General features: G+C 44.7%; 1 protein-coding gene across 2 annotated transcripts in view; it reads left to right on the top strand.

Annotated features, from left to right (window-relative positions):
* CCDC85C (coiled-coil domain containing 85C) overlaps nucleotides 1–12,151 on the top strand; it is a 198,297-nt gene extending 186,146 nt beyond the window's left edge. For both annotated transcript variants that reach the window (XM_063118052.1, XM_063118050.1), the window contains 3 exons: nucleotides 838–933; nucleotides 7,084–7,182; nucleotides 10,679–12,151. In XM_063118052.1, coding sequence (XP_062974122.1) covers nucleotides 838–933; nucleotides 7,084–7,182; nucleotides 10,679–10,768 — 285 coding nt within the window. In that variant the 3' untranslated portion in view covers nucleotides 10,769–12,151. The remainder of the gene's footprint in view (nucleotides 1–837; nucleotides 934–7,083; nucleotides 7,183–10,678) is intronic.
* Nucleotides 12,152–12,495: the final 344 nt, after the last annotated feature.

The following is a 12,495-nucleotide window of genomic DNA, read 5'->3' as shown; positions in this document are numbered from 1 at the left end:
AGTTGGCAATCTTTTACATGCATTTAAAAGGTGGGGGATGTAAAGTTGCTGTACCTTTGCATGCAGAAGGTTCCAGTTTCAATCCCCTACATCTCCAGCTAGGGCTGGAAAAAACTGCTGGAAACCCTGGAGATCTGCTGCCAGTCACTGTTGACAATACTGAGCTAGATAGACCCATGGTCTGTGACTCAGTAAAAGGCAGCTTCATATGTCACTGCCATTACCTCCAACTTCTGAATAGCTACTCACCTCTGGTAAGAACTGGCTACAGAACATTAGGCAAGGAAATATTATAAATGTTCTTGTGGTAAGTACCAAATGGGTATGAATCTGATCTGCCCTTATATCCACAATGAAATCAGTCAAACTAAATTCACTATACAAGTAGTTAGGAAAATCACTTTTTAAAAATGTCCTGTTTCAACTATGGGCCCCTCATGGAAAGGCTTCCAAACAAGATGGGGCCACTAGTGTGGACGGAACATGGCAAGTTGTCCATGTGCACCTAAAGAAAAAAAGCACTATCTCCCCACCTTATCTCCAAAGTGTGGAAAGTCTATTGTAATTCCGCATGTAGCTTTCAGCAGAAGAGCTTTGATTGGGTAGAGCAGCCTTCCCCAGCCTGGTGCCCCACAGATGTATTGGCTGGGGAATGCTGGGAGTTGTAGTCCAACACATCTGGTTAGGGAAGGCTGGATGCACCCAAAATAGGGACATCATAATTTTTTTCCCTCCAATGAACCCAAGGCGGTATACATCCTCCTCTTCCTCTCGATTTTATGTCCTTACATATATGTCCTTAAAAGTGTTTGTTTTCTCTATTGTTGTTTTTTACAGGGCCCTGTCCGCATGACTCCTGATCTTGCTGCTTCTCCTGCAGTGGGATATGTTCCAATAAGCCAGAAGCCTGAAGCGGTGGTACATGCAATGAAGGTAAAACTGCATATTTGTGTTTATTAATCCACACTTTGCCCAAGAGAGGGAGATCACGAGGAAAGACACGGATGGCTATGCTGTCTTATACTGTCTTATATAAGGAAGCTGCCTTATACTGAGTCAGGCCATTGGTCTGTCTAGCCCAATATTGTTGACACTGACTGGCAGCACCTCTCTAGAGTTTCAGGCAGGGGTGTTTCCAGCCCTACCTGGAGAGGCTGGCCATTGAATCTGGGACCCTCTACCTACAAAGCAGTGAGCTATGGCCCCCTTCATAACATGAGAGATGCTGCATCTTTTGAAAATTCACATGCCTGAACTGAGGTTAACCCTCTGATGATGTAGCAGAAAAGTGAGGTGATGGTGACACCGGACCGAGGATATGGGAACAGAAGCAGCATACTCAGGCACTGCATAGCCGTGTACAAAGAGCTGGAGGCAAGGGGCAGTACCCAATGTTGTCTGTGTGCCTCCACTGATTATGTTGCACCAGTGGGACTCACCATTGACGCAACAGGAAGTTAGTTTTTCCTAGAGCAAACCTGGAATTTAGCCAAAATCCTCATTTCTGGAACAAGACAGGTAAGCGAAGCTCCCTTTTGCGAGTTCTGATGGCCTTCTCCATACTGAAAATGAACGTTTGAGCTCATTTCCAGAGAAGCCAGTGCGGTGTAGTGGCTAAAGTGTTGGACTGGGAGTCGGGAGATCCATTTTCTAGACCCCACTCAGTGATGGAAGCTCACTGATGACTTTGGGCCAGTCAGACTCTCAGCTCAACCACCCTCACAGGGTTATTTTTGTGAGGATAAAATGAAGAGGAGGAAGACTATGTACACTGCCTTGGGTTCCTTGGAGGAAAAAAGGTGGGATATAAATGCAATAAATAATAATAAATAATTTACTGTTGCTTTAGGAAGCGCTAATTTTCTGTGGCAGTGGCAGTGGGTCTCACTGTTTAAGGTTGCCTATAGGCCCGACTTTTATTACTTTAGACAGAATTCCATCCTGTTGGTTAGTTGCTAGAGAAAATGAAAAGACCACAATGAAGTAGTATGTTGGGTCTCTATATAGAGAATTTAAAATACCTGGGTAAATAAAAATAGGTTAGGCTGGAGCCAAAAGGATTGCAAGGTAGGTGCCAGGCAAAGTTATCCTAAGGAGGGCATTCCAAAACCAAGATACTGCTGAAAGCACCCTCTCCCCCATAGAAGAATGATGCATTTCTGACTGAGAAAGCGATTTCTCCACACTATGATTAATTTGATCAACCTCTATGATGTCTTGCCTTTTTCTCTTTGACCAAAACCCACCCAATAGTGTGATCTTTCCTTATACAGAGTTGCACCAAAGCCCTGATCATTTTTATTGCATTTTTTCTGTACTGTTTCCAGCTGTACGATAATCCCTTTTGAGATGCGGTATCTAGTGCTATAAATAAACACTATTGTCTTAGCTGTGGGCTGTATCCAAGCCTATGACCATGAACAGGGCATAAAGATAATTCTGTGACATATGAGAATCAGCATAATAGCACATCACACCAGCTTTCACAAATGTTTCTCAAAGTAGCTACTGCAAACAAAGTAACTTTATACCTGTCTTCTCTTTTCCCTACACCCAGCAAAAATTCCAATTCTTGATATGCAGACGCATGAGGGCAGCTCCATGCATTATAATTGCTGTGGGAAATGTTGGTTATTGGAGTATACATGTAAACACACATCTTTAAGCAGTTGCGTACACATGCCCAGGAATTCTGATTGAGCCGTGGTTCCCAGATAAGATTGACATCCACATTTTAGACTGCAAATCTATGCATGTTTAGGCAGAAAAAAAAACACCCTACAGTTCCCAGCATTCCCCAGACAGCATGTCTAACTGGTGCATTCTGGGAGTTCTTTCTGTGTAGACATGCATAGGATTGTGCCCTTACATGTTTTCTGCATTATTGGCATTTCCCCACCACAATTATAAGGTTGGGTCCAGATTTAGTCATACTTAAGAATAGACCCCTTTAAATTAATGAGACTGAAGTTAGTCATGACTAACATGTCCCCTTGATCTCAGTGGACCTCATCTAATTATGACTTAATTTGGATCCCACCCACTGACTGGGTTCACAAGGGTGGTTAATAAGCTATGGTTGCTTGTTAACCGCTCCTGTGTGTGCTGGTTGCATGCCACCCAGTGAGATAACTTATGTAATCACTCTCGCCGGGATGCTTGTCGGGATGTCCGAACCCAGCGAGGGTGGCTGGCTGGGGTGGTTAACAAATCACCCAGCAACAGGTTCTGGGTGCTTTGTTAACCATCTCAGCCAGCCACCCTTGCCAGGTTCTGACATCATGACAAGCCACACCCAGCGAGGGCAATTAGGTAATTTGGGTGGCAAATGTCGGGGTGCTTAACAGGCCACTGTGGGTTAATATTGTGAACCACTGAGGGATTTTAATATATTCCGCAGAATACAAATAGCACAAATAAATAAATAATAAAATTAGCCGGCTTCGTATCATGCAAGCTGGCCCAGAATTTGTTAATCTGCCAAAATTGGGCCTGGGTTCCTAGAGTGGGGTAATCCTGGTGTTTCCCTCAGCAGTTGAAATGTGTAATGGTGCCCTCAGGAATTTTGCAAAGAAGGAGAGACAAAACAGGCTTACCTTAAAATTCCTTCTGTAGAAGTCAATAAAAGCGTTTGTGAGCCAAATCTTCTGACTTGATAGCGGTGTACAAAATCATGCACGGTGTGGAGAAAGTGGATAGGGAGACATTTTTCTCCCTCTCTCTCATAATGTTAGAATCTCGGGTCGTCCCATGAAGCTGATTGGTGGGAGATTCAGGATATAAAAAAGGAAGGACTTCATCATAGAGCACATAAACTATGGAATTCACTACCACAAGATGTAGTGATGGCCACCAATTTAGATGGCTTTAAAAGGGGATTAGACAAATTCCAGGAGGAGAAATTTATTAGTGGTTACTAGTCCCAATGACTATGTGCTCCCTCTAATATTATTATTATTTTTATTATTATTATTATTATTATTATTATTAATAATAATAATAATAATAATAATAATAATAATAATAAATTTATTTATTTCTTACCCCCCTCTCCCTTTGGATCGAGGCAGCAAGCCTATATATGCCAGTTGCTGGGGAACATGGGTGGTAGGGTGCTGTTGCACCGTGTCCTGCTTTGTTGGTCCCTGGTCGACAGCTGGTTGGCCACTGTGGGATCAGAGTGCTGGACTAGATAGACCCTTGGTCAGATCCAGCATGGCTCTTCTCATGTTCTTATGACTTTCACCCATGTGTTCAGAGCCTAAATGTCACATCAGTGTATCTCTGTCATCCCCCCACCCAACGAGGACCATAGTTTTCGTTAACAGCTGCACAATAGGCAGATGTTCAACAGATGCAGTTACATGCATCAGTGCATCTTGATCTCGTATTTCAAACAGGGCTGTTCCCCCCCCCCCGGGTGCACCCTGCTAAAATACCATGAAAATGTTCTACTTACATTGGGTGTTAGTTAGTTTACTGGTGAGTTTCATGCTGGCAATAAAGCATGATGGAGTTTTTAAGCCTGGGGACTATTAATTAACCACCCACCCACACCTCACTCGGTGCATTTACCCTGTGGAGACACCCGGTATTTAGGGTGACCATATGAAAAGGAGGACAGGGCTGCTGTATTTTTAACAGTAATGTAGAAGAGGGAATTGCAGCAGGTGTCAATTGAAGAGAATGAATTTCCCTCTTCATCACAACAGTTAAAGCTACACTAGCTATAGTAGAGTGACCAGATACAAAAGAGGGCAGGGCTTCTGCAGCTTTAACTGTTGTGATGAAGAGGGAATTTCACCCTCTTCAATTGACACCTGCTGAAATTCCCTTTTCTACATTACAGTTAAAGATACAGGAGCCCTGTCCTCCTTTTCATATGGTCACCCTACCGGTATTGGGCTCCCAGCAGTACCTTTCGGGGGCTGTGCATTGCAATTTGATTCTCCGGGATGTTGAGTATCACTGGCATACGAAGGCCAAATGAGTTGGTTCCACCGTCTGCATCCTACGGGATCAATAATTTATTACCATATTTCTTCAATTCTAAGATGCCATCGATTGTAAGACGCACACTAATTTCAGTACCACCAACAGGAAAAAAAGCTTTGATTCTAAGAAATAATAAATGCACCCGCGATTCTAAGACGCACCCCGTTTTTAGAGATGTTTATATGGGGAAAAAAGTGTGTCTTAGAATCGAAGAAATACGGTATTTATTTATTTAAAACATTTATATCCTGCCCTATATCATTAAGATCTCAGAGCGGCGTACAGATAAAAGCATACAGTATAAAACAATAAATATGCACAGTTAAAAACAAATTAAACCATGAATCAAGTTAGAACAATATATAATTTAAAAGCAGTAAAAGCAGTTAAAAGAATGTGCCAATAATTAATTCTTAACTTTTCATTCGAGATCTAGTTTTATTTGTCAGCTACTAAATACCCTTTGCTTCCTCTTATATTTCTGCCCCCTTCCAAAAAAAGCAAAAAAGCAAATGGATTGAATTAATTTCAGCAAAGCCATGCAGTCATGCAAACTTGCCATTAGTCCAAAGTATGTCAGCTAAGTTAGTGGGTAATGCAGTTTTTAAAGTAGGTTAAGGGCCCTAAGAGAATGACCTACTTTTGTAACCGAGACTTTAAACACACAGCAGCAAAAATAGGAAGCATCATTCCGGTTCTGAGCGGTCAATCTGTAGTGCTTCAATGAAAAGTGAAATTGAGTCCTGAAAAGCATCTCACCCGATTGAACATTTGTATGATTTTACATAGGACTATGTGTATATGAACCAGAATAAATAAAATTCATTGCAGTGTTAACCTAAATTCTGGCACTGAGGAAAAAAAAGGGGTTTTGCACTCTGAATTATAATTCTTATGACGTTTCTTTGGGTGGTTGTTGGGATTTTTTGGCTGGGGATGTCCATGGATTTTTTTCAAGCCCTATAGTCCCAAGACTTTTCTACTGAAAATACTTCTCTAAGTCCAACTGCCTTCTGAAGTTTTGCCAGGTCTCTTTGACTGGGTTTGGACAACACAATAACTGATGGTGGGTTAAATAGTTAATGGTGGGTTAGATAGTCATTGTGTCGTTTGCTGGGACTTTTTTCACACCACGGTTGGCTATTTGGCTGAAATAACCAACACTGGTTGATTATTTGAACAAACGTTGATTATTGTGTTGGGCACTGTTGACTATTTCACCACACACAGTTGGTTATTTTTGGAGACTGCAGAGTCCCCTGGCAAGAGCGACCAAAGTGATGGCTGTATCTCTAGTCTAGTCATCAGAACTCACAATGACTGATGGGATACTAGTGGGAGGACTGGGGGAAGAGGGGGATGTGTCTTACGTACATTACTGAGTGTATACATATTTATTGTACATGGTTTGAAATCCAAATATACAATGCCTGAAGGTTAATAAGAATAAAATCCACCCCAAATGTCCAAAACCTGCAATGCACACATGTGATGTTGGGATGAAAGGCACTCAGTTTCTAGATAAATAAGTATTTATTTCAAAAGAAGTAACATATTGTTGGAGGGTTTATTGTTAAAAGCCTCCTGGCATTGTAGATTTGGGTTTTATTCCAGTACTTTTGTATGTATGTTAGAGTTCAGTGTTTAATTACTGTGTTCCTTGCACTCGTTGGTATGGGATCGCAGCACTAGTATCATTGCATTTAGAGATCTCATCTGATGCTTTGCTCTTCTGTGTTAGGAACTATATGACTTCATGGCTATATGGGCAAGATGTGCTTGACATCTGTATGAGGGTTCATAATGCTGAACTTAGTTCATATGCTTATCTGGAACCTGCACAATGCTAACTTGACATATGTAGTTGAATGATCATGGTGGTACTCCATAATGTTTTACTGGTAGATTATAACTTTTCGTTCTTGCCGTCTTTCCATCTGTGTGTGCGTGTGTGTTGAGATTTTGCTCTGTTTGTCCTTCCGGTAGGCTGGACAATGGGAGGGTGTCATGGCCATGTCATTTGAGGCTTTAGTGGTATGGCTGTGTGATGTCATTTTATAATTCCATGTCCATTGTGTTTGTCTGTAGGTCCTTGAAGTCCATGAGAATTTGGACAGGCAAATACAAGAAAACTATGAAGAAGACCTGAGTGAAAAGGAGAAAGCAATTGTTCGTGAAATGTGCAATGTAATGAATCCATTTTCACTGTCTTTCGCATTTCAGTTGTTCACTTCCAATTGTGGTGTTAATGCTGCTGTCCGACGCTTTGTGAGGTTCTGTTCTGTGTGTGTGTGTGTGTGTGTGTGTGTGTGTGTGTGAGAGAGAGAGAGAGAGAGAGAGAGAGAGAGAAACGGTGGAAGAAAGAGAGAGAAAATGGTGTAGCAGAGAGAGAGAGAGAATGGGGTAGTCAAAAGAGAGTGAGAAAATGAGGTAGCACAAGGAAAGAGACGGGGATGGCGCAGAGAGAGAGAGAGAGAGAGCAGGGGGTGCCCCTTCCAACATTTGCCTTAAACCCAATCACTTCTGGCCTTCAGCCCCCAACAGGATGTATCCTGCAAAGGAAAAATGGTTTCCCACACCTGGTGTAGAGACTGCGTAAGAGTGAAGAGCCATCATCTACTCCACACTCCACTTTTTTTCTGGAAAAGAAATGGCTCAAACCTCCAGCCTGAAGTCAGGATTAGGCCATCCTCCGCCATGGCTTGTCTGCCCCTCTCTTGCTTTGCTCTCAAGCCCCTGCCTCTCAGCTTTCCCACTAGCTGCCAGATACGTAGTGGCGGTAGCCATTGCTCTGAGGGTCTGCTTCTCCTCAGTTCATTGGCTGTCGTCATCAAGAGGAAGCACACGCAGCCATCGCATTGTGTCACCCTGTGTAAAACGAGATCGCTGTGTTCCTGGGAAGGCAGGGAAGCAGACGGCAGAGCAGAGGCAGTTCCTTGTCTCTTGTGATATGGGCTGGTGTGTGTCTGTGTATAAAGGGGGATATTTGTCTCAGTGGAGGCTGATGGCTCTGCTCTGGGTTTCAGTCAGAACCTTAAAGGATCTGTCCAAGGTGCTGAGCCCATTTCAGGGATAGAGTTCAGCACTTTGGATAGCTCCTTTAGAGTGTTGACTGGTTTTGACTGAAACCCAGAGCAGATTCACAGCCCCACCGAAAGCGGAGCCACCAGCCTCCACTGATGTGTCCCCCTACCTGTTTTAATGGAGAAATGCAAAGGGGAATGTGAATGACTCCCTCCCTTGAAAAGATTAGTTGTTCTCATACCCAGAATGGATTTGATGCTTGCTAAAATCACGGACTACACTCCAGAGAGATCCATGGTGTTCCAGAGCTTTGCACGTGATGCATTCAGAAGAGAACGGGAGTCTGCTTTCTTCAAAGAGGGCTTGGTGGCACAGAATCTGCTTTGAAAGAGAGGAGCTGAAACACTCCACTGAATGTGCAGAGTTGCCCACTGCTCCTGTGCCTGTTTCCTTTGGAGCTTTGCTGTATTCAGTGGGGCTTGCTCCTAAGTAAGCATGCTTTGGGATGCAGTTCTGCAGTCCAATCCTCTGCCTCTGTCAGTGCAGGCTGGTGGCTCTGATCAGGGCCAGCCCTACCATTAGACAGGGTGAGGCAGTCAGTTCAGGCCGCAGGTGCTCGGAGGCAGCAGCAAGGAGTTCAAGGAGTGAACTGTGTGCCTTGCAGCCTATGACGTGGCCAGTAAGCAAGTCTGATGCCTTCAAATTCAGTGGGGAACATTGTCCCATCTTTAGTGTGGAAGACAGTTCCATCTGCCAGTCCAGTCAGCTTTTGTTCATGGAATGGGAGGGGGCACCATCTTGTCCTTCTCAGGCAGCAAAAAGTCTTGGGCTGGCCCTGGCCCTGATGTCAGTGGGGTGGTGAATCTTCTCCTGGTTTCAGTCAGAACTCTAAAGGAGCTATTGGATAGCTTCTTCAGAGTTCTGACTGGTTCTGACTGAAACCCAGAACGGATTCACTGCCCCACTGACATCTGAGCCACAGGCCTCCACTAGCCTGTGTGCTTGGAAATAAGTCCCCATGAAGTGCAACTGAGGTTTAATCTTCATCTCAAAGTTCTCTGGTTTGTGTGTCCATTCTTACCCACTACTGTGGGCCTGTTCCCCTGGAAGAGATCATCTCAGCCCTCTTCGGAGAAGTCAAAGGGCATAATCACCTCATGTTTGCGGTCAGCTGTAGTAACATTTATGGTTGAAAACTCATACTGCCCTGTGGGAGTTGGTCCAATTTAGAAGTTTTTTGGTAAGGTAGAAAAACCACGAATACTTGTACCATGTGAACACTGTGGATTTGTGGGATGCCACATGATGTATTTCCAGAAGCAGAAGTATGATATACCAAGAAGTCTTGTGGTCTTTAAGTTCACTGTGCTCAGTGCGAAAGGCATCAGGTCTTTTTCTCACATGGCGAGCAAAAAAAAAGTCCAATGGCCTGTCCCAGAAAACCAATTGGAGACTTTACCCATGAGCCCCGGTGGTTTTCATAAGCCCCGTGGAGCATCATGTGTTGCGAGTGCTAAATTTAGTCCTCTTTGGGAGATTAAGCCTTATGGAATGCTCCAGGTTGTCCAACAATGAAATCCATCTCTCTTTCGAAACAGGTAGCTTTCAGGTGGAATGCAAGGACCACACCTTAAATGGCCCCTTTTTGCCCAACTTCTTTAAGACAAAAATGTTGTTCACTGAGAATTTACAATAAACCCTTTCTCAGGAATGCCACGGACACGTCCTTGTTTATTGTGTTTTGAAATGGAGTTCCAAACGCATCTTACCATAGATAGCGCAAGAAGCCAGCAGCAGTATCTTTCTGGAGCTCTGAGGATGTTCAAAAGACCCATCAGTCTGAGCCCTAGATTGGCACAGCCCCTAGTAATACAACTTCCCTTTTGCCTCCATGCTTGGGCGAGTAGTGAAGAGGGTGAGTTAAAGAAGTGAGGCGAGTGGTGCAGTTTTGCTGGCTCTTTCCTGGAGAGGGGTGGCTGCAGGTCACCTGCCCAGCAGCTCACAACAACCTGGAACCAGCCATAAAGACTTGCTGTATTTCTGTTTTGTTTATTGGGTTGGGTGCAGATTTAGGCACATGCAACTGAGCTGGCAGAACCACTGTCCCCCTGAAAATACTATGCAGAGGGTCAGAGGACACTGCTGACTAGGGGCAGCTGTGGTGCAGGGGTAAGGAGGGGATCCCCCCCAAATTGGGTGGAGGCACCGCCCATGAGCAGAGCCCCTCTGTCCATGGAAGGGTCCATCTCATAGATTTGTAATGCAAAAGAACTTTGAACCTGAGATGCCCATAGCTTCTCCTTCCCACCAAAGTCATCACCACTACTTCGAGACTAATATTTGATGGAGGGAACAGGGGCTCTTGCAAGCTTGCCAGCCGCTGACCTAGCACTGAACTCAACTTCTGAGCTGAATTTACCGCTTTGATGCCATTACCTAAGGCATGTCTGTAGTTCTAATTTCTGGAGACTTTAATAAGATCAGCATTTTTAATCCATCAACTCAAGTTATCTTGGGAGCCGGGGGCCACCTAGTGCCAGAAAGAGGAATCGCGCAACTCAACGGCTGGGGCAGGATAAATTGGTGAGCAAATGCTTTAGCTACAGCAGGACTGATTCCAGCTTGCGAGTGGTCACCTGTCTTTCCCTTTGCCTTTTAGGTCGTCTGGCGAAAACTGGGTGATGCTGCAAGCTCCAAACCTTCGATCAGGCAACATCTTTCGGGAAACCAGTTCAAGGGCCCTTTATAAGAAGCTCACGCTGCAAGACTGGGAGTGAAAAGAATAAGAGGAACAGAGACTTCTCTGCTTCTAGCTGCCAGGGTTATCAATCCCCCCCTTTCCTGTAACTGTTTATAGTGTAATAAGGCAGCTAAAGGCCTAGTCTGTAGGCTGGGCTGCTTCAGAACAATGTTACATGGGTTAAAAATAACTATCCTCTAATGGCCAATTTGTGTCATTTGTATTGTAGTGAAAACCTGCTTTGTTGGACGGTCATATGTAGAAATACCTGAACCCAAGTGAATTTCTAGGAGGACAAAGAAACAAGGAACCCTGACCCATGGAGCAGTTAAACGTCTTTGCTTCGGCCTGTTCATGGAGTTGCAATACAGCAGCTCCTTGCAGCGTGGTTTTGGAAACTACCAAGGAAGCCACAAAACCTAAATGAGTGGCGGTTGTTGTTGTTGTTTTGAGATGGTCAGAGACAATTTGGCTAGTATTAAAGACACTTTCTGAGGGCCAGTCCCAAGTTGTAGTCCCACCAGACTGAAGACACCCCCTCTAGTCATGGCTGGCGGACCGCCTTCGGCTTGGTAGGCCACAAAGTTTTTCTCTACTCTTCAGGTACGGCTCATATCCACGAATCCTGGGGATGTGATAGCCACTCAAATGACTAGCTTATAGCAGCTTTCATGTTATGGTGAGCCCCTTATGTGAAGGAGACCCCCCTCCCCCTCACACACCCTGTGTGCATCATCAGACTCTTTTCCTGATCCTAGGCAACTGCAGTAATAATGGACCCTTAATGGAAATTTGGCACGTGATGGATGGTGGACCGGTGTGACTCATTGCAAAGGAGGACCAAGTCTGGGGCCGGAATCAAGGATCATCCTTGTTGGGCGTCTGCTGAGGCCCACGCCTAGCCAGGGTCCCGCAGCCAGTTCCTGGAGTTTCTGGGGGCCCTGCTCTTTCTTCTTGCTGTTGTTACCTGTTCACCTGCCCTCTCAGAGTGAGCAGTGACAAGAGGAAGTGCTCCGCTCTGCATGGCTTGTCCGTTCTCTCTTTCTGGGAGGTGATGCAGCTCGTGCCCAGAGGAAGTAGGCAAGCGAATGGCCAGTGGCAACAGCAGTGAGGAGAAGGAGGAGCTGAGACCCACCCAGTGGAACTTGCCCAAGGGCTGCTCAGAACCTGGAACTGGCATTTGCCAGGATTACTTGTTTCTAATAGGTCTGTATTTCAGAAGGTTGAGCTGAACCTGCCAGTATTCCCCACTACCCATGCCACTGCTAAAGCATTGGTGGGGAACATGTGGTCCTCCAGCTACTGTTGGGGCTACAGCTCCCATCGGTCCTAACCAATGGTGAAGGATCATGGGAATTGCAGTCTAGCAACATCTGTCGGGCCAAATGTTCCTCACCCCTGTGCTAAAGCTAAGACACCCTAGTCTTCCTTTTCATCACCTCTCTAGTGTACATGGGTGTACTTGTTTCTTTGTTACTGGGTTTGTTTTGTTTTTATTTTTTTATTTTTTCGTTTATTCAGACTTTAACTCTATGTTGGAGGAGTGTAAGTGACCCCACAGTGTCCCTTCTTGCACAGACTCTATAATGTTAAAAAGAAAGGCCTACCTTTTTAATCCTATATGTAATTTAGTCTTGACATGGCATTGCAAAAAGCGTGGTGGGTGTGGTGTCCCGTCCCCCACCCACCCCGGTCACCTTCTTGGTGAACTGATACACAGAGTGGGTGATTTGAAT

The sequence above is a fragment of the Elgaria multicarinata genome, chromosome 2 (genome assembly GCF_023053635.1).
Source record: "Elgaria multicarinata webbii isolate HBS135686 ecotype San Diego chromosome 2, rElgMul1.1.pri, whole genome shotgun sequence".
NCBI lineage: Eukaryota > Metazoa > Chordata > Lepidosauria > Squamata > Anguidae > Elgaria > Elgaria multicarinata.
Note: the sequence above shows the minus strand (reverse complement) of the source record. Positions and strands in the feature narration are given on the sequence as shown.